We start from the raw sequence: 25818 nt of genomic DNA, 5'->3' as shown, positions 1-25818 counted from the left end.
TCTTTCACAAGAATGAGTGAGCAAAGAGGTCAGGAAGCTGGGATCAGAGGTGACACTGTGCCGTCATGATTCACTTTGGATACAGAAGTGCCCTGGAGCTTGTCTTTACAATATTCTGGTCTAAACGCTTTTGATTCAATAGCTGTTGGTTTGTTGTAGAAGAGCAGAGCACTTAACAGAATTGCTTCAGGAATACATTATGGCTAAAATATGTAAGTGAATTCATATGCAAATTAGATGTGGCTTTCTGCTCCTAGAACATTGCTGAATATTCCCCAGTGTCAGAGAGTCTGGGAATGCCTGTTATACTGGCATCAACCTGCATGTCAAAGCTCTTGTATTTCTACAAGGAATAGAGAGATAAGCAGCTCTTTCTTCCTAGCCAGTGATTAATTATTCTGTACAGCAGGTGAAGCCATACCCTATAGGCTGCTGACTGGCTAATTACAAAAACAAGCAGTATGGCCATTTGATGGAAAATCATTATCTTCCCTCTCCTGTGTATGGCCACACTGATAGCTGCATAGGAGAAATATATGAACAACCTGTATGAGTTGGAGAGTTGACAGCATGTTTTCTTCCACTCAGCTTTCAAGGGTGTCAACTCCAGCACTGCAAATATTCCTTTAAAAGAAATCTTTTTCAGTCTTCGTAGCATCTTTGTTTGAAAATGACTGGCAATAGTGGATTTCAACAGTGCTGAAGATCAAAGATTTCTCATTACAAACTTCCTTCTATCAGTAGGTCATTAATCCTATTCTGCAGGAATGATATCCTTTGCTAAGATGATTTTTTTCCTCTAAAGTCATAATCCCTGGCCTCAGCATAAAGTTGTGAATTAAGCAGAACAACTCAATTCCCACTTTGGTCACATTCACAATGTGTATACATACAGTAAAGAACAACAGTATTTCAGTGATCAAGCTCCCGACTTTACCACAGTGGTCAAGACTTGGTAAAATCATAGAATGGTTTGGGTTAGAAGGAACCTTAAAGATCATCTAGTTCCATCCCCTCTGCATAAGCAAGAACATGTCCCACTAGATTAGGTCGCTCCATGTCCCATCCATCCTGGCCTTGAACACTTCTAGGGATGGGGCATCCACAACTTCCATTGGCAATGTTTTCCAGTGAATCATTTCTCCTGGTGATTTCAGATTTAAAGACTTTAACTCTCTCATGTTAGGAGGCTTCACAGGTTATAGTCTCTAGCCTAAATATCCATGATATTGGGATCTTTCAGAAAAGGACAGAAGTTATGCCTTCAATAATATAATATATGAAAGTGCAGAAGTGTGAATGTTAGCTTATTATTCTCTGAAGCTATAGAAAAAAAAAAAAAAGGTAAAAAGTTCAGTGTACTCCAAGCAATGATTTAATGAACATGTGCCATTTTGGCAGGGGTTTTAAGAACTGCATTAGTCATGGTACTTCTTCAATAAATTAAACCAAATAAACCAGAATTACCCTCCTACTGATGCTCACATTCTTTCACTAACAAATATAAGATCAGTATCATGTAGTGTTTTTCACTAACTTCCAAGTTATTAACCACTAAATGGAAGATCACACAAAAATCTCTTTAATGTTATATCTATCTGTTTAGAAAATAAAAGAATATTTCCTACGGAATACTCTCCTCAGTTGTAAATGAAGGGGCTTTGCATTACCAATTAAATGCATAAATTACAGGGAAAGAAAGGGAGATGGAAAGAAAGTGAAAGAAAAAGAGTGTGACTGATCTCAACACAACTTGTTAGCTCCAAAGGTCAAAGTAGCCAGTATTTTTATTGGATCTGATTACCTAAGGGCATTTGCAGTGCCTTGACCTGAAACAAACAAGTTGCTGTGGCAGTGCTTCCATATATTTGTCACTCCTAGGCTAATGAAATAATCTCTTCAAGTCCTAGTGCAGCACAGCTATCTCTATGCAGTCATTATCCATTGGCTGAAAATGCCAGGCAACAGACAGTGACATAGCACCATCAAATACGTTTCTCTGACCTTCACTTGGTTGCTACTGGATCATCTTTGCCCTTGGGTTGGTCTGGTGGCAAACATCCTCCATAGGCAGGAGATGGCAGCAAGGGGTTGTGCAGAGCTGCTTCCCCAGGGAGCTTGCCTATCCATAGAGGAGGAGTGCTATACAGACTTCAGGGAGTTTTTTGTTTTAGAAATGGTTATAAGCTCAGCATGGAAGAAAGAGACTGTAATACAGAGAGGTGAGTGGTAAGTCATACCTTGCATGAACCAAGGAAGGAAATGGCAGATAATACCAATGCTCCTGTGCAGCTGAGAGGTACTACAGTGCTACATTTGACAAATGAAGGATCAATCCTACCAAGCTATAGGTCAGTGCTACTACTAGTTTCCACCAAATTGATCCACCGCTGCTTCACACTTGAACCACTGGTAGGTTTACCAAAGGTTTCATCAGCTGAAGTGAACAGCCAAGTGCACTAAATCAGCTATAAATTGTGGGTTATAATACCTACCCACACATTTCACATAAGCCACAGAAATCTTACAAACAATATTGATGCTCAACCACTAGTGACTTACACTGGATGTGTTCTGGAAATCTAGAGGCAGGAAACACACTTTATTCACATGATATAGTCACAGATGTCTTTCAAAAGTAAGTGAAGCCTTCAAGGGGCTGAGGAAAACCTATACACCTGCAAAATGATTGATCTTTTATTTTAAAAGATTCCTTCCACCTCAGTGAGCACAGTATCACTGGTGCTTGCACATGCCAGCAATGCAGAAGCTTGCTATCTAATAACAACTAAAGAAATATTAGAAGATGCTGTGATACACAAAGTCTGGATCACTTTTAAGGTCCTTCCAGCTGGGGACAGTCTGTTTCTGAGACATGTGTCTTGATAGAGGGGGGAAAGACAACATTCCAGCCTCAGGGTTTCTTATATATTCAGTAAAAATAAGGAAAGTAAAAGGAAAAGCTGTCTTGAGAGCAGGGCTGTCAGAAGAGGACAAAACTAGTTGTGAGTTTTAGGTCTGCAATGTTAAAGGAGAATTTTCTTTCAACCTCTAAATAAAATGAAGGCTCTATAAAGAGCACTTACAGGAGCTAAGACACAAACAAATTATCCATGCATTAAAAAGTACTGCAAGAATTAATTTAAGAAAAGCAATAATCCTTTTCCTGTGTGGTGCAGATACCAGACATAAGAGCAGGCAGTGGCTGATAAGAGGTAACTGGAACTCACTATAAAGTGACAGAAAATCATTGTTATAGAGGAATGAAATATTGAAGTTAAGAAATTACATTGACTGAAAATTCTCCCCCTTTTTTTAAATTTTTTGAATGAGATATTTTAATCCAAACTGATGTTATTTAGCAATATAACTCACTCCATTTTTCAAAATCCCCTCAAATACCAGTCCAGCATTTACATTCAGTTTTGACAGTTCAAACAGCTACTAACAGCATTTGGTAGCTGTTGGTAACCATCAGATACCACACGATCTCGTGCTGGCATGGTACTGGTACCTGCCATTATAGTTTTACAAGGTTCAAAGAAATAACTTAATTGCATGTGTGCACTAGAAACAAGAAAATCACAAAGAAACATCTGGACACAGGCTTACTGTAGAACTACTGTTATAATTATGTGGTATTCTTACCTGCCATAAAGCTCTGAATAAAATTTTTATTAAAAATAAGTGGAAGTGCAGTAACATAGCCTGCTTGTGTGTGAAAGTGTGCCTAAAGAGACTGACAGCACATTTTGTTTGACAGCCTAAGTGCTTGGAATCTCTACTAATGTTCTTATCCCTCACATAGCCAGGCCACCTTTTCTTCTTTGTTAAACACTGTGTTAATCAAACAAATGTACCAACCCAAAGAAGCAAGCCATCCTTTTACTCTAATAAAGGGACTCAGATGGCTTTGGAGTGAGAACAAAAAAGCTCAGCTCTGAGTGTGGTCACTAACTTCCAATCAATGCTCTTTCGGTGACTCCAGCCACTGGTAAGAGCCATATATGTTCCCTGTACCAGAAGAAATAAAGTTCTAGGCCATACTCGTGCTGGAGATGCACCGTGTTCCTCTCAAACACCTATGGCATGCCCTGCTTCTCTGCAGTCAAACAATGGAGGCTTGTCCCAGCAATGCTAACAAGTTTTTGCTGGCCTGTGCAAAGCTCTGAGGGAACAGCACTGGGCAGGAAAAGAAGACAGTATACAGAAAAGAAAATCGAAGTTATTTTTATACAGCTCAGAATAGCAACACTGTGTGTACGGCATGTACTGCTCATCGTCTGCTGTGGTTACTTTCAGTCCCAGCAGTGACAAGTGCTGAGCTGTACATGCATTTTCGTTATCTCTGCAGCTCCAGTTTGAGGGCAGACAGCACCCATTTTACCACATGACCATGCTTGTGATCTGTGACAAGCGTACTTTCAATTTGCAAGTTAGCAAACCGAGGCCTGTCAAGGCCATTATTAATTTCTACAGGGTGCAAAAAGCAGCTCATTACTCCTGACTCTGCCTGCTGGGTTTCTGGTGCATCAAATAAATAAAAATAATCCCAAAGAAGGACATTTGTTATTTTCAGTGTCCTGCACTGTTGTCCATGAAGATACGTCAGCTGAAAGTAGGTTTCTTTAGGCTCTGGCAGGAAAGATCCATCAGATAGTATGTGATCGTATTGATACAAACAATTATTTAGTATTGTTCAGCCATACATCTGAAAACACTTTACAAAATAAGAAAAAGAAAAAGGAAATACCAATCCCACATTACATAAGGAAGAAACATAGGCACACAGAGGTTAAAGTGTCTTGGGCAATAATATGCTGAAATGTTAGGCAAAGTCTAGGAAAAAAACATTTAAGACATTATAGAAAATGGTGTCTGTAATAGCTGGGGAACTTGACCCAGTGACTCAAGTGAGGTTTTCCTACAATAGACTCCTAGAATCATATAGTTCGGCCCTAGAGAGTTGATTCTGGTGTCCTATCTACTGGCCTGTACTAGAGAAGACGACAGCAGAAGTTATTTATTTATTAGTAAGAACAGACTCGGCACAGTACAAACCACAAATTTCTTCACTGAAGAATGTGCTCAGAGTTAACTATCTACAGAAGAGACCATGTTTGAGACCAGGGAAGTGAGAGGACTGGGGATAGCAAAATTAAGTTTTTAGAGTTTGAGTAAATTTCAGCATCATTTTGGGTCAGTAACACTACAAAATATGTTCCCAGAAGAATTCCTGCCCTGTGCAATACCACAAGAGTCCTTTCTTTTTCCCTTCAACTTCCACTTGCTGATAGTGGTGTTAACAAAAGTGGTTGAAAGGTCTGGATTTTCACTAATGTGCCAGAGAGCAGAGAGAGTATTCTTTTTCATGAGAATTATCTTTGCATGCGTGACCATTTCAGATATCATCTTGAAGAGCAGAAGTGCTAAGAGCAACCTCTTCAAAGACCTATGCAATAGTACTTTTGTTCCTTACCTGTGTAACTTCAGTTTTCTCAATGCCAGCTTTCAAGCAAGGTGTTACAGAAAACATGTTTATTCTTATCAATTGCTGCCAGAGTCTGTGTAAGGCAGCTTTGGACTGTGAAGCTTTGATGGAGATCACATGCAGTACCCACTGTGAGTGAATCCCTAAGCTTCCTGCACTCAAGAAGAGAGAACTACTTATGAAGAAGCTGCATAATCAAACTAGTTTGCTATTCATGCTTTTCATGGTTTACCATGAATAGTCACACTTTTTTTTTTCTACTGATAATCCCTTCCCATCCTAGCTCTTGCCAAAGAGGAAATAAGAAAAGCAAGAGGGAAGGTAATGCAAAAAACCAAACCAAACCAACAAAATAAGTAAAACCAAGAAAATGCTTGCATATATATATATACAAGTTTATAGCATGGAAATGTAGTAATCCAGAAATCAAATATCCATTCTTGGGTTAGTTTTTCAGGATTTTTTTACTGTCACAGAGATCTCCAGGGGACAGTTAGCTCCTCCTAAGTTAGGCATCTATTTTACAATGGGATGATCTCCACCTCTTTCCATCAGCCATAAAAATGATTTAAAGTACTAGCTATGACTATCTAACTAACTTTTCTGTTGCTGAAGTTCAGTATGATGACAGTCCCACTTTGCATGTCTGCAGACATCCCTCCACAAAGTAAAATCATGTCAGTAGTGACATGTATTACAGCATGGTGCCCAAAGCTGACAAACAGCACAGAACGAAGTAAAAAAGAAAGCACTAAGTTCAGTGTACTTTTAGTATTACGTGAGGGTTGGAGAAGGAACTCAAAGTGAAGTAAAACTGTGTCTTTGGAAGAGCATATATTACTGTGAATGCTTCTCAATATGAATAAGCAAAGCCTTGCACAGCCTGGAAAACATTCCGTCTAGCTGAAAGGCATGTGTCGAGTAAAGAATGAATAAAACTGTTATCCTGGAAAAGCCCCAAGGAAGGGGGAGCTCTGCAGCACTTATTATCTTTGAATTGTGGCTCAAGCTGATTTGAAAGTATACAGGTAGAAAGACATTCCAGCATGCACAGAGGGCAAGAGAAATATTCAGAGAAAGCATGGCCTCAGTCCTAGATGGCTTTGGAATAAGAGAGATGGCAGCTCCCCCACCCAGCTAAAATTACAGTTTAGGAACATTCTGATTCTTAAATATAACTCACAATTACATTTTACTGTTATACTTCCCTGTTTATGACTCCATCACTAAGATAATGTTAAGAGAGGTTAAATCCATGCCTCTTGTTTTCCTTCTTAATTTGTCTGATAGCAAGAGTGATCTAAAATAGTTCTGGGGAAGGGAACACTGGTTTTGCTCTGGAAATAAACGAGCCAAATAAAGCTGTTCCAAAAAAGCCTTCTGAGTATTAGCAATGTAGAACAAATTTAGAAGTTTCCCAATCATGCTGCAAGTAGCAGACCACAGCCTGCCTGCATAAAAAGCCACTCTCCTCAGCAGAAATGAATCACAGAACTGTTTGGATGGGAATGGACCTTAAAGATTATTTAGTTTCAACACCCGTGCATGGGCACGGACACCTCCTGGAAGAACAGGTTGCTCGAAGTCCCATCCAACCTGGCCTGGCCTTGAACACTTTCAGGGATGGGGCATCCTCAACTTCCCTGGGCAACCTGTTCCAGTGCCTCACCACCCTCATAGTAAATAATTTCTTCCTAATGTCAAACCTAAATCTACCCTCTTCCAGTTTAAAGCTATTACCTCTTGTCCTATCACTACACATTCTTGTAAAAAAATCCCTCCCGAGCTCTCTTGTAGGCCCCCTTCAGGTATTGGAAGTCCTCACCAGAAAGTGGCAAGCAGCAAAGGGAACAATGACAATTCTCATAATACCAGATTATTACATCTGACCATTTCTGCAGCAATGAAAGAGCCCCTGATGCACTGACTTTATTTAATTTCATTTATTTCCTGCATTACTGACAGAAAAGAAAGAGCCCATAAGCACTCTGGGTAGCCCATATAATGTAATTCTTAGATCATCATGAGGTTGCAGAAGATAGTTACAAGCTGGATCTTGAGCTTGTCATTGTATTCAGAGGAGAAAGCATAAAAAGAAAAGAAAGAAGGCTTTTATAAAGTAGCAAGTAGATGAGAAACTTGTTTCCCCTTTCATTCTCATTTCTCTTATTCCTAATTCACAACTGTTTTGTTTAATTTTGATTGCAAAGAAGAGAGACATCTTATTTTGATTTCTAGTTAGCTTAAGTTGTCACCCCTCTACAGTAACTGCCATGACCACAGTGAAGTTACATGTGACAGCTTTTCATCATCTTAAGTCACGGTGCTACAGGTGAGTGAGAGCATTCTAGACAGAGGCATGGAGTTTAACGAAGGCTGATTTAAACTGCTTCTCCAGTATGCACTGAATTTTAGGCTGCCAGGTCTTATGAATGAGGATGGGTTAGTTTAAAAACAAAGAAAGATTAGATTATAGAAAAAAAAAATCAAACAACAAGTGCAGTTGACTAGAGGGTCTCATTTGTGCTGTTCTGTATGACAAAACTAAGGCTAGGCAAATAAAAAAGTGACTCATTTAAAAAAAAAAAGTCAATAGTTTATGTTTTGTTAAATATCCTGCTGTGTTATCATGGCTAATGGAGTAATAAACATTGTGGGAAGATCAGGTGTTTTCAAAAACAGAGCTTGCAGGAACCTTAAGCAGGAAAATATTTTAAGGCAGAAAATCCTCACACTATGGGAATCAACATCCACAGACAGAATTCAAGAGGAATATAGCACATGCATGCTAAATCCATGAGCAGATGCACTGGGCAGGTCAACAGCATTCTCTGAAACCTCCTGCTTGTTTCATGGTCTCTGCTACTGCCTGATAAGCCTGTCAATCAAATTAAGAGTAAATTCTGCAAGGCAGGTGCCTCCCGTTCTCGCAGGGAAGAGCTTCGTTCTCTTTGCACTTTGCAAATCTGCTGGAAATGGGAAAAACAAACCCTGTTCAAAGCAGGCAAGGATGCTACAGGGCCCTTAGCATATGTGGGACTTGAAAAAGCAATTCCATTTGAGCCAGTTAATATCAATGGATAAGGTTTGAATTCAGCTGACATTACAATAAACAAAAGGTGAAAGCAGTGAAGAAGCAGCAGGGAGCTGTGGAAAGAGACCTGGACAAGGAAGGAGAAAGGCAGTGTGATGTGATGGCAAGAGAGGGGAGAAAAAACAAAGATGCAAGCAGAGACAGAAAAGGTTAAATCGGAGCCCTATCAGTCTAACAATGTTACTGCAAATTCTTTTGGGAAGGACAGCTGCCACTGACAGCACATAAACTCTCCACAGCAGAGCAGCTTCAGAAAGCACAGTGGAGGTCATTCAAGAAGTGCTCCACATCTCAGAAAGCTTTTTTTAACTTAGAAGAAAAAAAAATCCAGTTTGACATGAATGGTTTTCCTTTGATTTGTTTTCCAGGTCTGCAGATAAAGATGACTCAGTAAAGCCTGGAAAGCACATGTGAGCTCATCTCTTTTACAGAAGCCTTGAACAGCACAGCAAACATCTCAGCCTTAGTGAGAGGACCGTGCAGGTGTGCCACTCAAGGTGTATTTTAATAAGAAACATTGCACTCCTGCGCAGGGAAATAATTGGGCTTACCTGACTTTTCTTTTTGAAAGAAATTCCTCAGAAGCTGTAAGGATTTTAGCCTGGTATAAAAGAAGCAACGAATAAACTTTTCTCATGAGGTGCAAGATCTCAGTGTAAGAGGTCAAAGCCAAAGATCATTTTAATGAAAACTCCTGACAACTAACGAAAATCTTTCACTGGTTTAAGAGGGACTTGAAAGTGGCAGAAATATTACAGAAGGAATATGATTCCCAGAAATAAGTTATTAGGTGAATGCACCTACGGAAAAAGGATATCCTGCTGAACCAAGTGCTGTATCCCATTGAAAACTTTGGATATGTATCTCCACTTAGCATTACAGAATGTGATGCCATGCAGAGAAACTTCAAGAAAACATTGCAAGGGCATTGAAAAGATTTGCCATATTAAGAACTAGCTTAATCTCTGACTAACATAATTTTTTACTCTTGTGGCAGTGGTTGAATCTGTTAGCATCCTCAGCTGTCCTCCTTATCCACCAGCCAGAGGTTACTGCCCCTGCAGCAAGAGTAATGAAGAAGACTCTGTGTCCATTTTTTCCCACCTCCATTTCAGGAACCATCATGCAGTGTAATCTGCTCATCTAAAGGGGTTGGCATTGCAGCTCAGGCTGTGACCTGAAGCTGCTCAGATACAGGCATATGTCCTGATCTGCCAGCTCTGCCAAGAGGCAGCTTAAAGCAGTATTCAGAGAGATTTGAATGATGACCTACTAAATGACCAAATTCAGTAAGGCAAGTCTTTGAGTCCCAAACATTGAAGCTTTTTTCTCTGATTCTGCTAATCCAGTTGGCCGGTTGCCTCCTCTGCTCACTAGTGCCAATTTGAACCCCAGCTACCTCTGCAGACTGCTGCAGTATGACCTCACAACAACCATGCTAATACGTGGTCACGTGTGAGCCAGTTTGTGTGAGATAATGTTCCCTGGTTCTCAATAAACAACATGACAAGTCGATATGAAAAAAGTTTTCCATTGCCTAAACCGAGTACATATAGACCTAGTTTAGACATTGTTTCACTGCTACCCAGAGCTACCCATCTTTCCTTGACAGAAAAAGAAACGCAAAAAACCCCAAACCCAAACCACTTATTGTCTATGTGGATGAGAACAGCTTGCATATGTTAACAAGATATAGAGGGCACAGACATGAAATGCAGATGGGAAGGATTGTCTTTAATCAGTGCACATAATTTTGCATGTCAGAAAAGGCTATTGTTGAGGTTATAGTCTTATTGAGATAATTTGACTGTTCAATAACCTTTTTAAAAAAATCTTATTTATTAGTGTCTTGATGCAATGACAAATTGGTTAATTATATCCTGCTTCTCTATGTTGTTTTTTCTTCCTTCATGGCCATGGTGAAAGCTTCTTTAGTTGCCATCAGAAACTACTGCTGTCTTAGCTATGAATTATTAAACAGTAATGCAGGTACTAACCTACAATTAGCTGTGTATCTGTGGTGAAAAACAAAATAAAAATTCTTAAATACAGTTTATAAGGTGCTTCAGAAAGAATTTGTTGTCCTTTTTTATCACTCACATGCATTCACAGTACTCCAGCAGCTGCCATATGGTCTATCCCAGAGACTGAAGCTTTTGGTCAAAAGGTTCTGAAAACCATTCACTTCCCTTGCTACAGGACAAAGAACCACAGCTCTATCCAGTGATATTTGGCTGAAGAGAATGCTTTAGAAAACTCTACTTGGCACTATGTCGAAGCATCAACTAAATTATGAGTTTCCTCAAATTACACCCATGCAGGACAGCAAAATTCTGTATCTAGAACCAGAAATGGCTTAACTCCTGCAGTCTGATGACAAAGAAGGTCAATCAAGTTAAAATTTACTTCCTGATGCTGCCATGTGGGTTAGAGAAAATTATGCCAGATGCATTAAAATAGAGCAGAAATAGCACCTGGAACAACATGATCTGGTTAAATGAACAATAACTACAAGCAGTGATAAAAAACACAGACCTACTATAGACACCATATCAGAGTTACACAACAGCATGTTTAACTTCTCCTAATCTCTTCCAGGATGTGTGTACAACTTCCAGTAATAAATGCCTATGCTCATCTCTTCAATTATGTGAATTTTTTGCTATAACATTGCTCGGTGTTTTCAGAAGGAACAGTTATTTTCACAAACACAGCCTCCCTACTATCGTTCTACAGTATTTTAGAACTGGCCACCAGATATTCTTAAATTAATAGTTTTATAAAAGAAAATTTGATTCTAGAAGCAGTGAGTATGGCCATTCATGGTCGCTGATAACTTTGACAATTTTGAAACCAAGATGAATATTATTATTTTTAACATAATTTTTATCTGCACATCTCTAAAGTCAGAAAATTTTCTTTTCCAGATCCCACACTTTCATGCAAGTCACACTGAAGAATCAATCTATGAATGATTAAAAACATTAAACAAGGTTTTAACGAAGCTTTATTGTTGCAAAATGACAGCCCTGCCCTTCTTCAGAAGTTTGTTGTTTGTTTTTTTTTGTTGTTTTGGTTTTTTTGTTGGTGTTTTTTGGTGTTTGTTTTTTTTTAGAAGTCTTCCTAGACAGCAAAAAGAACAAGAAATTACAGGGGTTTGGTCTGATTTTTATTTATTTTTAAGTCTTTTGCTTTCCATGGATGATTTTGCACAAGACTGCTGAATAATGCCCTGACTTGCAACGTGATGAAGTTATGACACAGTCCTGATCTAAACCTCACAGAATCTTCACATAGCTCTACAGTAAATGTTTTTCCCCACATCCTCTAGTTTGAATCTACGGACCATTGCAGGTGGGTGGGCTCCTAAGCTGAAAAGATCTCAAGATGCCCAAGCAATACATGTGACAGGCACTACAAATACAACTTGCCAGATGGAGCTTAGCTGTGCCCACAGATAATAGCAAACACTCCTCTTTTCTTCTCTGTAATGTCCTATTGGAAGAAATGGGGTATGACACTGCCTAACCACTGGGACCTTTCATTGCCATCACAGAAGTTGCCTCTTGGCATTAGAACAAGAAAGCAAGAGAAGGGCTAACAACAGATACAAAGTTTTAAAAAATAAAATCTGAAAATCCTCCTGACCTTCAGCTACTGCTGTCACTAAATCAGGTTCAAATAAGAGAAAAACTGTCAGTAAATTCAAAGTGACCAAACCTGGTAGACGCATAGGGACAGCCAGCCTGTGCCATCACCTCTTTCTGACTCTAGAATGATCCTTGGTGTTGTCAACTGTTTTTTACACCCCCTGCCCTGTTCAATCTGCAGCTCTCTCAGGGAAGGTGATGATATTGCCTTCTTTTTACCCTATTTCTCCACTGCCAGCAGAAACCCTGATACCATTTAACATTCTAATTCTCTGGCTTCCTTTGACATCTAGTGTCCACTACTACAATAATCAAGAGAGCATAAGTCCCTGCCAAGACCTGCAACAGAAGAGCTTCCCAAGGCCTCCTAAAGAAAATCTGACCTTCTGGAGTGAGAGGGCAATTCAGGCTCAAGACCTGATCCAGGGACCTGGCTGGAACTGTACAACAAAGCATCATAAAAAGAGCAAGGCACAGACAGCAGGGCTGCAACTCATTTCTATTACTACAGCATTTCCTAAGGCCAAAGTGAACATTGCAGATCCCAGTCCTTAAAAATTCACAGCCAGACTCCTGCCCTCCTTTCCAGTTCTTGCCAACTTTCTCCCTCCCTTCCATCCAGGAATCACATGGAGCAGAAGCTAACACCATTCCCATGGCTTCAGTTAAGAAAGCACAAAACAAACAACTTGGAAGCATCAGACACTAGCTGAGAGGCAGCCAGAGAGACATGAAGCCTTTTCACTGCAGATTGTAAGTGGTTCTTCTTGCCAGGGCAAAAAATGCTACAACCAAGCACGCAGAAATTTCTCTGCTGTGCTTGAGACCATAAACAGAAGGACAGTGTGTAATCAGGCATCTAAGCACCAAATAATTATTCATCTTCAGACAAGCAGTAATACCTCACAATTGGTCAGATGTGAGGGTGGAGAAAGTCCTCTACAGGAGATGATCCTACTGCAGTAGTTCTTTCTGAGGCATCTACACATCCCTCCTTCTTCCTCCTATCTATCTATCTATCTATCTATCTATCTATCTATCTATCTATCTATCTATCTATCTATCTATCCTTTCACCCTGGGACTTATTTAAGTCTAGCAGCTGGAAATCCTCCCTGATGGCTGATCCCCAGTACGTGCACATCTACATTTCTAAATTTCATTCTTACAAATGGCTAAATCTCAAGACAAGCAGGTGACAGCAGCAGTCACCTGAACAACCATTGCTCACAAGCTTAAGAACAACTTCAGGTCATTACAAAAGTCTAAAATGTGACAAAGTAAATGGCAATGGATTAGGCAGTGAGAGAACAACTTTAGTATATGTAAACTGGGAGACATATATGACATTAATGTGAGTGAAGAAGTTGCATGTATCAGGTGCACAAAATAAGTTTTAGCTTGCTTTCCTATAAATATCTCTAATGAGGTTATGTCTATTACAATCAAACGAGCCTGGGCACTAGAGACCCACATGTTAATATAAGTGTTAATACAAACATACAGCATTGCTCTAGCAGAGAACAACACGATTAACTGCTGCCTAAATGCAATCAATTGGGAGCTAAGATAATTATGTTTAAGATTTGGACCCTAAACATATTTGCAAGTCTTGAACCTACTCTGTAAAGGAAGAGGACATTATGCCAATACACTCACAGCAAAGAGTAATAAAGTAATAAGGCAGAGAGACTATATTTAGAAAAATGAATAGTCACACTTGTTAAAACAGCCAGAATACTGAAATGAGAGAGGCAACATGACCCTTAATCCTAAACAAGTCTATGCCTTTATTACAGATAGTCCTTTCTGTATTCTTCTTCTCAAAGGGAAAACGAGGCGTGCCCTCTTATTTACTATATATTTAAATATTTTTCTTATGATCCTTAGGAAACAAAACAATTAGAATCCATTCCTACTCACTCATAAGACCTCCTATTTAAATCTAAGTCATTCAAATAATCCATTTCTGCTTTTACCGCAGCACAGAGTAAATTTTCTGCTCTATGCTGTACACGTCTGTAGGATTCAACTGGAACTACATATTCATGGTACCACTATGAAAGACGTAGGCCAAGGACAAGGCAAGAGGGAAAGGGAATATAACATCTGAAGGAATTTACAAAGTATTGCCCATTCTATCAGAATAGTGCCTGTACACTTGGCTGTGAGACAGACCAGAGACCAGGGTACCCTTATTTTACTTCACAGGGAAAGTAAAGGACTATTTAGAGAGGAGGTTTGTTGACAGCTGCTGAGTGAATTAAGCATGGCTTGGAAAACAGTGGCTCCTGGTTCAAGACCTGTATTCAGCCTGTTACAGCCTCTTGGTCTTCTAGCTAAAATGCCGCAACCCCAAAGCAGCCTGGCAGCTCACCTCCTTCTGCAAAATGCCTCTGTTCCATTTGCTAAGGCCTGCCTCATTCATCTTCTTCCCATCAAATGTGCTCTCACCTCTCGCTTCCTGCTGTGTCAGTACATTAAGTTCTTCTAACAGGAGGAAAATATATTAAAGGAATAATAATAACACTGATAACGATGGCTCAAGAAATTCGTATTTTTTTCTCTATATTTCCCCTTGTTCGATTAGTCTCCCAGCGAGAGCAGCATTAATCACAGGGGCAACAGATAAAAGATAAAGACCAATTTGAATTTTGCTGTGTGCTACTGAGTGTGGCTGTGTGTGCTCACGCAGCAGGGAGGGAGGTAGTAGGACAATCTGTCATTTTGTATATTTATATTGCTGGAGTCAGTCAGGACTGGTTCTCCATTGTTACCACAGATTAAAATCATTCATGTCCTTATACTTTCATTGGAGGTCATCTTTCAGCGAGAAAAACAACAACAAAAAACCCAGGACATTATGACCAAATTAAATTCAAACTATTTGTGCAAATCTCTGTGTATGACTTGGGCACTGAGGCCAGTGCTTGGATGTCAGAACACAACATACAGTATTTTTTTCTTCTTACCTGACCTGGCTGTTTTTACACTAAGAATGAGTTTTGCTGCTCCAAAACAGTCATTGGAAAAGAGCAGTTGTAAGTGAACGGAAGAGGGGCTTTTTAGATGATCTTTGTACAAGTGTGTGAGAGTCCAGATCTGCTTGACTTTGAACTGCAGTGGAAGAAGCTATGGGTCCTAAGATCTCACTGCCAGAAGTTATCCTGAAATGTGTCTCTGCAAGCTTGGGGCGGGGAGGGGGGGGAAGCCCAAAAAATCCACAAAACTTCCTTTTATCCCTGGGGAAGTTGAAGTGTGGATCAAAGCAGACAGAAAAAGTAGAAGAGCAATTACTAAGCTATACGGATACTTCTCCAAACATCTGGTATTCCGTGGAAGTGTCCTCACCTACAAATGAATTTCCTTAGCACACCTGATCTGAGACACAGCAAAATGGGCAACACACCACAAGTGGAAAACCCTCAAAGCAATTATTAGGGAAGACGGTCCCTTCGTGAGTCATTATAAGGGTGAAAAGCCAACAGACCAATTTTTTTGTCCAAAAACACACTGTAGGAAAGAAGAGGAGCATTTGCAGCCCATGTAATGCCAAGAGAACTGAAATCCAATTCCTTGCTCCTTTGGCTTTATTTTTCTGTTGAAATTTTGTGGAAACCAATTCTTATCTTTCAGAATATAATAGAAGTAATATTGCAATCAAAATGAACAACATCACACCTACTCATATGCCATCTAAGGGAGAAGAGAAAGGATTGGTTGTATAGCCTGTCTTGCTAATAGCTACTTTTAAGAGCTGTACTGTGACAGACATATCCTGCAAATCAGTGACAACGCATCTCACAGATGAAAAAAAAAACCCAACTAGGAGAAATCCTTCTGTTTCTGCAAGTTAACACCACCATTCTACCAAAAAACCCAAGGCATTAATTAGATGGTTTCAGAAATTAGCTCTGTCACAACAACATGGATCTCTAATTTCTGTGCATTCATTCAAATATGAGCTAGGAAAGCTAAGAGATACATGCCCAGTTCTCAGTCAGACTTGTAAAAAAACCAACCAACCAACCAAAACAAAACCAAACCAAAAGAAAACACACACCCTCCCCCCTCCTTCCCCCCCAAATGGAACTATATGCTCTGGAAGTGTTTTGGTAATATCTGCAGCTTTTATGTATTTCCCTGAAATATATAAATAGTGAGCAGATATGCTAAAACAAAAAGCCAGTCCTCCAACTATATTTGAGCTACAGCCATTGATTCTACTCCATTTACTTCTATGCAGTTGCTTTTTCAGTACGGGATCTCTTCAGCATATATTGTCACTTTATAACTGTCCTAGAACAACACACTTGTCCTATTTTTTCATTTGGCTTGTGAGTAAATGTATGGTCACCTACAGTAGCTTTAGATCCCGCATACCGTATTAATCAGAATTTGAAAAAATCTTCCATGTGACTTTTATTTAGGTAGGCCAAATAGCATGTCTAAATACACAAAGGGATACTAAGCCCTGAAAAAAAAAGTACATAGTGATGTTATTAAGGATACTTTCTGAGGAATGTATGCCTGGCTGCCTTGTCTGAAGAAGGTACGTATTGGTTTACTACAGCTGGTATTACAGCTTCTTATCTTTTGTTACAGAAAAAGGCATGATTTTTGGTCACCTAAAAGCAAGCAAATAATTCAATTAGTTCTTGATCAAGATTAAAAAAAAAAAAAAAAAATCAGAGGAAAATTTTTAAAATCCTGAAATTCTAGGAAAGTGCCAGACTGTGCCCCCACTCTCCCCCCTTCTTACGCTGGACCAACTTAATTTCCAAAATTCACAGTAGAGCAGAACTGGGTAAGTGTGTAAAAACACACACACTGAGATTTTGCTGCAAGTCCCAAATGATTGTTCAGATCTGCAAATAAAAGGCAATGTAAACTCAACACTTGCAGAAATGAATCAGCTAACTTAGGCCTTCTGTAAACTATTAGACAGAAGAAATAAAAAGACAATGTGGGTCTCAGCAAAACACACAGAGGAGTGACTGAAGTGGCTACTTGAGAACACTACTATACAAAAATAGGTTCTCCAAAGAATGAATGTAAGCTATATTTCGAGAAATCATAATACACATCAACTTGTGGCACTCAAGTTTGCCACACACAGCCAGTCTAATCCCTCCCCTGGAGTCATGAAAGACTCATCTCCATTTGGAGGCAACAATGGTTATTAAGTAAAATGTTCCAGTATCACTGGTGACAATGTCAACAAGTGACAGAATACACCGGCATATGCATGACCTATTTTACAAATACAGTGTTCCTTTTTACCGTAATTGTACTTAGCAGAAATACAAGACTGAGCTTATTTTCATCATCAGAACTTGTCAGAATTCGGAAGTGTATGCTGGAAAAATAATATTACAGTAAAATCACTTTCTCTTTTTGGATGGGTACAGAAATCCTGGCTCACTGTGGCACTTTTAGAAGTGCAGCACACCTGTCTTCTGCAGAAAATGAATGAAATAAAGAAAATACAGAATTATATTTTAGATTATATGAGCTTTAAAGGTGCTGTGACTATCCTGAGCACTACATTAATAAATATAATTTAAACACACCACACCACTACCCTATCTAATACTCAGTCAAATCTTGAAGAATATTTTTATTCCTTTCCCATACAGAACATTACCATATCATACATATATTTCTGTCTAGGTAGTTACTACAGTACATGCCAAAGATTCTGTATTTCAGTGGGCACTAAATCTGTTTCTATACTACATACTTGTGATGTATTTAGAGGTAATTTGATATTATTGAATTAATCCCTCTGTAACCTACATGAAAAGTAGTTTGCATCAAAATTTTCTATCCCATATCTGGGTTCTTGCTTCCAAACTCTGCTCTCTTTCTCTGCCCAAATCATGTTACCATTTAATCATCACAGAAGAGATATGACTGTGAATAAGTAAATGCCATTTTATGAATTTCACTGCAGCAATACAACTGTATCATCTCACTCAACAGGCTGGTAGTGCAAGAGAAAGGATTGCACTCTGAAAGATGGTACCGGCTGGGGGCTTTGGACTCTTTACAAAAAATAGCTAAGGGAGAAGCAGAAAAAGTGGGATGAGAGCCAGGCTGCATACTCTCAGCTGTACCAATGGGCCAATGAAATCAGTCTTTAAAGTAGAGACTCATCAAAAGCTTTTTTTTCATTAGAGCTTTGCCATCTTGGGATGAAAATGTCACCAGTGACTTATAAGAAGCAAAAACTAAATTAAAGGCCAATTTCTTTCCCCCCCAAATTATTATCTATGAGTGTAAAAGCAAGTACCTAGGCAAGACCAAGGGTGAGACAATTTTATTTGTCTTAGCTGACAGTGAAAGTCTAATTAGACTGACAAATCTTCTGTACTATTTTCCTTTGTGATATACACTGTAAGAAAGGGTTTAGCCTGGAGCTGCACGTTATGGAAAGACATTAATCAAGATTATTGGACCCTCAATAGAAAACACAGTTAGAAGGCTGGAACGCCTAATGGTTAAATCAAAAGAATAAAAGGTTGAGAACCTTCTTCTGAGCCATGCCAATGGGCTGGAGTTCCCTTATGGATAACAGGCAGATCCCCTCTTCTATCTTTTAGAGAGAACATTCTGCATATTCTAGACCACATACTGTCATTCTATGGCTCTAAGATCATAGCTGAAAACATTGACAACTAATTTATTTCTGTCACCTCCAACCTACAATTTGAACAGTTTGGCAAGTGTCATTTTCCTCACCTCAAGAAGCTGAGGCCAGCAATGTATGTGTAATAGTGCACACTTTCTGGTTCTTCATAGAAAGCATAACCAGAAATCCATCTGTTCTCCCAGGATTCTAATACATTTTTCACAGAAAACTGTCAGTGATTTTGGTTTTGAGGCCCTAAACATCCATGTCACAGTGCAGACTTATTAGGGGCCTGCCCTAAGTCAGTGGGCCCAAGGCTTCCAGAAGGTTATCCAGAGCAGTTCTCCTTAGGGGTCCACACACCAGCTAGAATCATTGGATTCATTGAACTGAAAGTATTTTGAACAGAAGACTTGTGTATCACTGTGCCTGCTTTTCTAGACTAGCTTTACTAAATAATTAACTTCAAAGATATCTTTACACAAATAATTTGAAAACTGAATGACCCAGCCATGAACTGGACAGGATGTGCCACATGAGAGCATATGGAGAGTCCCCTACAAAACTTTGAGCCAAGATTCAATAAATTCTAAGCATGCAAACAGCTGACACAGAAGCAGAAGCCAAGAGAATGAGTGCCACTTTAACTGCTTTCACAGAAATCTACCAAACCCAGAAATCCCTGAACTGTGCTTTAAATCAGGAAACAGAGAATGTGGGATTCCAGGACTTTTAACAATTGTTAATGACATAACCCTGTGAGAAACATGGCAGCCTTGCATGATAACAACATGGCACCATACAGTGACTGTCATCTAATAGCAGCTTGCACAGCATGGTACTGTACCATATGCAAAAGCTAACGGCTTCTCTTGGAGGCCTTCCTAGGGCAACACAGCAAACCAGAAATCCCAGAGAGGATACAATTGTCACAGGAGAGTCTGGTGTGGGCCCTGAGACTGGCAGTAGGAATTTAATACAATACATGTCACTTTTGAAGTGACTGTACTTAAATTCAGAACAAAGCCATATGTGAGAAAGTCAAATAAGTGTTTCAACTCAGTGGCAGCGGAGCACAAGCACCATTTGCAACTGGTTGAAACTAACACAAATCAAAACTCGCTTTTCTCCCTCATTTTCAGTGAACAGAAAAAGGTCAGCTCTTCTCTTCCTTCAAGGCCTCTCTGAACGATATTTGAATTCATTCAAATTTCATTCGAGTATAAGGATACAGTCATACATCTCAGCTGTTTTTCACTCAAATCCTTCCAATCCTCTACTGACCTGAGTTTTATTGCCTTGCAGAAATGTTATTATAGATTTAAAATAAAATTAAGTTATAGACATTTAAATGCTAATATAATTTCCACTAGGTATTTGCAGTAATACTTTTCTCTCAACTCCCTTTGTCTTGGTTGTTCATCTAAGACTATATCCCATGTTTAGGATCTTCACAAATTTAAAAGCATGTAATTGGTCTGTGCATATACTGTGCAGTTTTAAAGTACTTCATTTTCCCAGCTGTTTTAGTCTAGCTGTGCTCTAGAACACTTCAGGCAGTACTCAGACTGCCTAACTGCAGGAGGCATCTTGGTATACATTACAAGCAGAAGAAATCTTTGCAGTTATCATTCTTTCCTGTACTTCTTTAACAAGTAATGTGTAAATCTTAAGATGCTACTGAAATTCCCCTGGATTTTTTTTCGCTTTGGGATTACAGACTTGATTTTCTGAATTAACTTTATATGCATTTTAAAAAGGAGAAGTTTTAATTACTTACATATGAAAATGCATAACACAAATAGCAAGAATACTTCTAATACAATAATTATTTTTTTTTAAATCCAAATTATTGCTATTTTGCATTAGATGCTTTACTTTAACTTGTGTCAAACTTGGTATTTCTACAATGGCTCAGAATCTTTCCATGCTAAGTAGTGTACACGTGCAGAATAAAAACTACATTTTGAACCCAAGAAGTCTGCGATCTAAGCATAAAACAAGATTTCACACAAAGGTACAGAAAAATGGATAATAAATCAAAACCCAGTGTTGATTGGCTAGAAAAAACAGCTGCCTTAGACAACCTTTTTGCATGCATCATGATAAAACAAGGGCTTGAACAGGATTGGAAAAATAACCTGTTGTTGCCTTGTGTATGGTATCAGGAAACACAAAGATTCTTATGATCAGATCTAACAGGTAAGCAAAGAATGCTTGAGTTGTGCTGATCAAAATGGGAAGAGAAGTGTGAAAGGCCTTGAAAGTAAAGAAAAATGTCTTATTTCTGAGAAGAGAAAGAAAGTGCAGGAGAGCAAGAGGGGAGAAGAGGGTAGAAGAGGGGAGAGGAGGGGAGAGAAGAAGAGAAGGGAGGGAAAGGGAGAGGGGGGGAAAGGAGAGGAGAAAGCTTCAGCAAGGTAATAACTAACTGTATTTGTAGTGCTCATAGCCTTAGGTGGCTATAATTTACATTCCCCAAATAACAAACTTGTTCTATTAGATTTTTGCACCACTTAGATCTAAAATTGTAAGCAGGCTTGACAATGGTGATGTCAAACACAAGCAAGATAAAATAACCATTAGGCATCTGAAAACCACAGCTGGAGATACTGTCCAAACAGAAAAAGACAATTTCTTCTCACTTTTACTGAACAAATAACGCAACTTAAGTTGACAGAATCAGATTCTACGAAGAGTAAGGAAGAAAGGCAAACCATCTTTTTTGCGACAGCAATAAAATGGCCTGATATTGAAATGCAGAAAGTTGTAATGGAGGTACATATTGAACTTTATCTTTCTTTGAGTGGGTAGCATGAAGTGTCAAAGAGTTATTGCTTTAATATCAGCTAAGATGAGGCTATTTGTTGTGGTGCATGTGTATCCAGGAAATTGCTGCTCTAACCATGTTTTTAGAAGCACTTTGACACTTTATTAAATCTTCTTGATGCTCTTTCAGCATACAGTGGTCTCTACAGGCAGAGTGAACTGCCATGTAGTTTTGGCAGGAAGCTTTCTGGAAGAATTTCTCTTCAAGTAAGCCAGGGTCATTTTCAGTTTGATCCAGGCCACAAAGGTCCAATACTACTCTCTGTTACACTCTTACAGCTAAACACAGTTCTGCTGCCTTTATACATTACAGAAAACCTCGAATAAACTAACAAGATCGGGACTACAGACCTTATTCTTCTGGAGACAGAATCGTACCAAGATTTTCTCTAAAATTAGAGCTAGCCATTAAGGATAAGGAACTGTAATTCATTCAATGTTTATGACAAACAGTGACCAGACTAGGAGTAAATTCCCTTCATTTAGCTAAGACTTAATAAATCACCTATTGAGTGTTGGAGCCTAATAACTCAATTAATCAAAGTCCTCCTGCCAACTGGATTTACAGAGTACCAAAGGGGGCACTGTTAAACCCTGACTTGGATTTAACTACTCTAATAGTAATAGTGTAAATTCCACTATAGCCAGAGGTACCTCACAGAATCACAGAGAGGTTGTGGTTGGCAGGGACCTCTGGAGATCATCTGATCCAAGCCCCCTGCTCAAGTAAGGTCACCCACAGCCAGCTGCCCAGGACCATTGCAGATGTCTTTTGAAAATTTGCAAGAATGGACACACTACAGCCTCTCTGGGTAACCTATACCAGTGATAGGTCACCCTCACACTAAAAAAGTGGAAACTCCTGTGTTTCAGTTTGTGTCCATTGCCTCTGGCCTGTCACTGGACACCACTGTTGTACTTACAGCCCCCTTCAGGTATTTGTATGAATTGTTAAGATTCCCACTGAACCTTCTCTTTTCCACATTGAACACTGCCAGCCCTCTCAGCCTTTTCTCATAAGAGAGATGCTCCAGTGCCTTAGCCATCTTAGAGGCTCTTTGCTGGACTCTCTCCAGTAGCTCCATCTGTCTTTTGTACTGAGGAGCCCAGAAGTGGACAAATAACTCCATGTGGCCTGACCTCCTATACAATTAAAAAGACAATTTTTGTGTTTTCTTATCCTAAGTGACTAGTACTAGATTAAAAAAATAAAGAAAATAGTAATATATCTATACAAACACAATTAATAACTTATAATGTTTATGACAAACAGTGACCAGACTAGGAGTAAATTCCCTTCATTTAGCTAAGACTTAATAAATCACCTATTGAGTGTTGGAGCCTAATAACTCAATTAATCAAAGTCCTCCTGCCAACTGGATTTACAGAGTACCAAAGGGGGCACTGTTAAACCCTGACTTGGATTTAACTACTCTAATAGTAATAGTGTAAATTCCACTATAGCCAGAGGTACCTCACAGAATCACAGAGAGGTTGTGGTTGGCAGGGACCTCTGGAGATCATCTGATCCAAGCCCCCTGCTCAAGTAAGGTCACCCACAGCCAGCTGCCCAGGACCATTGCAGATGTCTTTTGAAAATTTGCAAGAATGGACACACTACAGCCTCTCTGGGTAACCTATACCAGTGATAGGTCACCCTCACACTAAAAAAGTGGAAACTCCTGTGTTTCAGTTTGTGTCCATTGCCTCTGGCCTGTCACTGGACACCACTGTTGTACTTACAGCCCCCTTCAGGTATTTGTATGAATTGTTAAGATTCCCACTGAACCTTCTCTTTTCCACATTGAACACTGCCAGCCCTCTCAGCCTTTTCTCATAAGAGAGATGCTCCAGTGCCTTAGCCATCTTAGAGGCTCTTTGCTGGACTCTCTCCAGTAGCTCCATCTGTCTTTTGTACTGAGGAGCCCAGAAGTGGACAAATAACTCCATGTGGCCTGACCTCCTATACAATTAAAAAGACAATTTTTGTGTTTTCTTATCCTAAGTGACTAGTACTAGATTAAAAAAATAAAGAAAATAGTAATATATCTATACAAACACAATTAATAACTTATTAAACCTTCTGAAGTAGTTAGAAAGCAAGTATGCAACTTGTATGAATACAAATTTCAAAGTCCTGGATTTCATTAAGGCTTTCTGTCCCAAGCAGCAGAAATTGTTTCAGGGAAGTAGAATGATTTTATTTTTTTCTCCAAGTAGACAACAATACACTTTCTCTGAAGGTTTAATAAAGGCACACTGATAAATAATCACTAGACTGTGTCTCAGCCAATATGTGCTGCTGTCAATAAAAGCATGTTGCTTCCTACAGATTCTGAAGTAAATAAAGATTTTAAAATAAATGTTTCATCCTAGTTGATAACATGGCAGTATGCCCCAAAACTAAGTAAGTTTCGATATGTGAACCACTGCTCAAATTGGTTATTTATATGATTCTTCTATTTGCATGGAAGAGAAAAGCCAATATAAGGTGTTTATTTCTAATCAGTACCACAAAAGAGATGCCAAGACCACTGCAGTTTTAGGATGGAAAACACTACATCAGCACAATTAAGCCAGAACATATGAAATTATTTTTTTTATAGGCATTATTTTTACCAGAGATATTGAACTGCTCTATGTTGGAACATGTACATTTTGCAGGAATCTGATCTTGATAGCATTCCTTTAAAATTTTCTACAGGAAGACTATCAAAAGAAAATGAAAAATGGCTCTACCTGGAAGCAATGCTTCATTGCTTTTCTCCCTATTATGAACTTCACTGTTGCAGCAGTACATTCTGTCATAATAACAAATAAGCATACACCCACCCCCCATTAAGCTTGATAACTCCCTTAGGAATATATTTCCCCACATATGAAACTACTGAAACATAGGTAAAATGATGTTCTCATTCATATCGAGGCAATCCTACTTAAATAGGGTTGCACTAGAACAGGAGCAAAATCTGTCCCCATTATCACATATCTGAGCCATAATAATTCATCCAGTTGTTTGTTAACCAACACAGAAGGACAACATTTTGTGGTGATTTACCCTATACAACATTATTTTAAAAAAGAGTTACATGGAGCATGATTCAGAGAACCTGCCTCCTGTGAACTTACAAGTGAGCAGTGAAGCAAAAGACTAAGAATCAAGGAAATGCAGAAGACTAATTGACTCACCTGGATGCTGGGCGGTGAACGATTTTTTCGGGTTGTAGTGGTGGCCATAGTAGTTGTGGTTTCCATGACTGTAGTAGACATTTCTGGTGGCACAGAGGTTGTAGGTGTTGTTCCCAAGATGGAAGGGACTTCCCCAACAAGTCGGACGCTGCCATTTATTTTAATGTTGGGGTTGTTCTCTGCTGCCATATTCAGCACTTTCAAGCCATTGTAATAGAGACCGGAGAGCTGGCCTTGGAAGAGACGCCCTCTGTCCTTCCCTCCTATGGCTATTTGCGCCTGGGTGTTGAAGATCGTTAACTGTCGTCCTAGTGAAGGGGGGTGAAAAACATTATTGCCAGACATATCCTTCACTTTGCATCTTACACTGAGTGCTAGCCAGAAATACTGGACAACAAAGAAGTAGATTCATTCTTGGTAGCGTTTATGGTGACTGTAGAAATACAGTATGGAAATACGCTGCCTAAAGCTCATTAATGAGAAAGATTAGCCTGAAAGCAAGAACAGCTAAAAGTGAACCTCATACTTCAGCATCCATTCACATATCAAAACTCTGGAGGAGTTTTGACCAAGTCAGAAATTTGAACCCACTCTTTTAAGAGTTGGACCCATTTTAAAATCTAAATAAGGCCTCAATACATGGCTATTTTTTTTACTATCAATTCAGACTGCAGTACCTGCCAAGCTTTAGCCCATAAAAAACATTCTATTTTGACTAGTCAAAGGATAAGATTAACTCACAAAGCCACTTCTATTAATGCAAAAGTTTTGAGGGGTGGCTTAAGGACAGTAAAACATCAGAAAAAAATAGATGGTGATACAAGGATTGTGTAGGAATCTTAAGGCAGGATCAGTCATGATCTTCCACCCGTAAATTTTGTCTTGTGAAGGCTCACAAATCTAAACCCAAGAAACACCAAATGCAGAATTTGTGA

At 39.1% G+C, this 25818-nt stretch overlaps 1 protein-coding gene across 8 annotated transcripts in view; it reads right to left on the bottom strand.

Annotated features, from left to right (window-relative positions):
• The window catches only part of NRXN3 (neurexin 3), a 965840-nt gene that overhangs the window by 90097 nt on the left and 849925 nt on the right, over positions 1-25818 (bottom strand). For 3 of the 8 annotated variants that reach the window (XM_009993918.1, XM_009993913.1, XM_009993915.1), the window contains 2 exons: positions 24884-25191; positions 18263-18265 (listed from right to left, as the gene is read on the bottom strand). In XM_009993918.1, coding sequence (XP_009992220.1) covers positions 18263-18265; positions 24884-25191 — 311 coding nt within the window. Of the gene's footprint in view, positions 1-18262; positions 18266-24871; positions 25192-25818 lie in introns of all 8 variants that reach the window. The other 5 variants (XM_009993910.1, XM_009993911.1, XM_009993912.1 and 2 more) reach the window with 2 other exon arrangements.

This window comes from Chaetura pelagica, unplaced genomic scaffold (genome assembly GCF_000747805.2).
Source record: "Chaetura pelagica isolate M959 unplaced genomic scaffold, ChaPel_1.0 scaffold11, whole genome shotgun sequence".
NCBI lineage: Eukaryota > Metazoa > Chordata > Aves > Apodiformes > Apodidae > Chaetura > Chaetura pelagica.
Note: the sequence above shows the minus strand (reverse complement) of the source record. Positions and strands in the feature narration are given on the sequence as shown.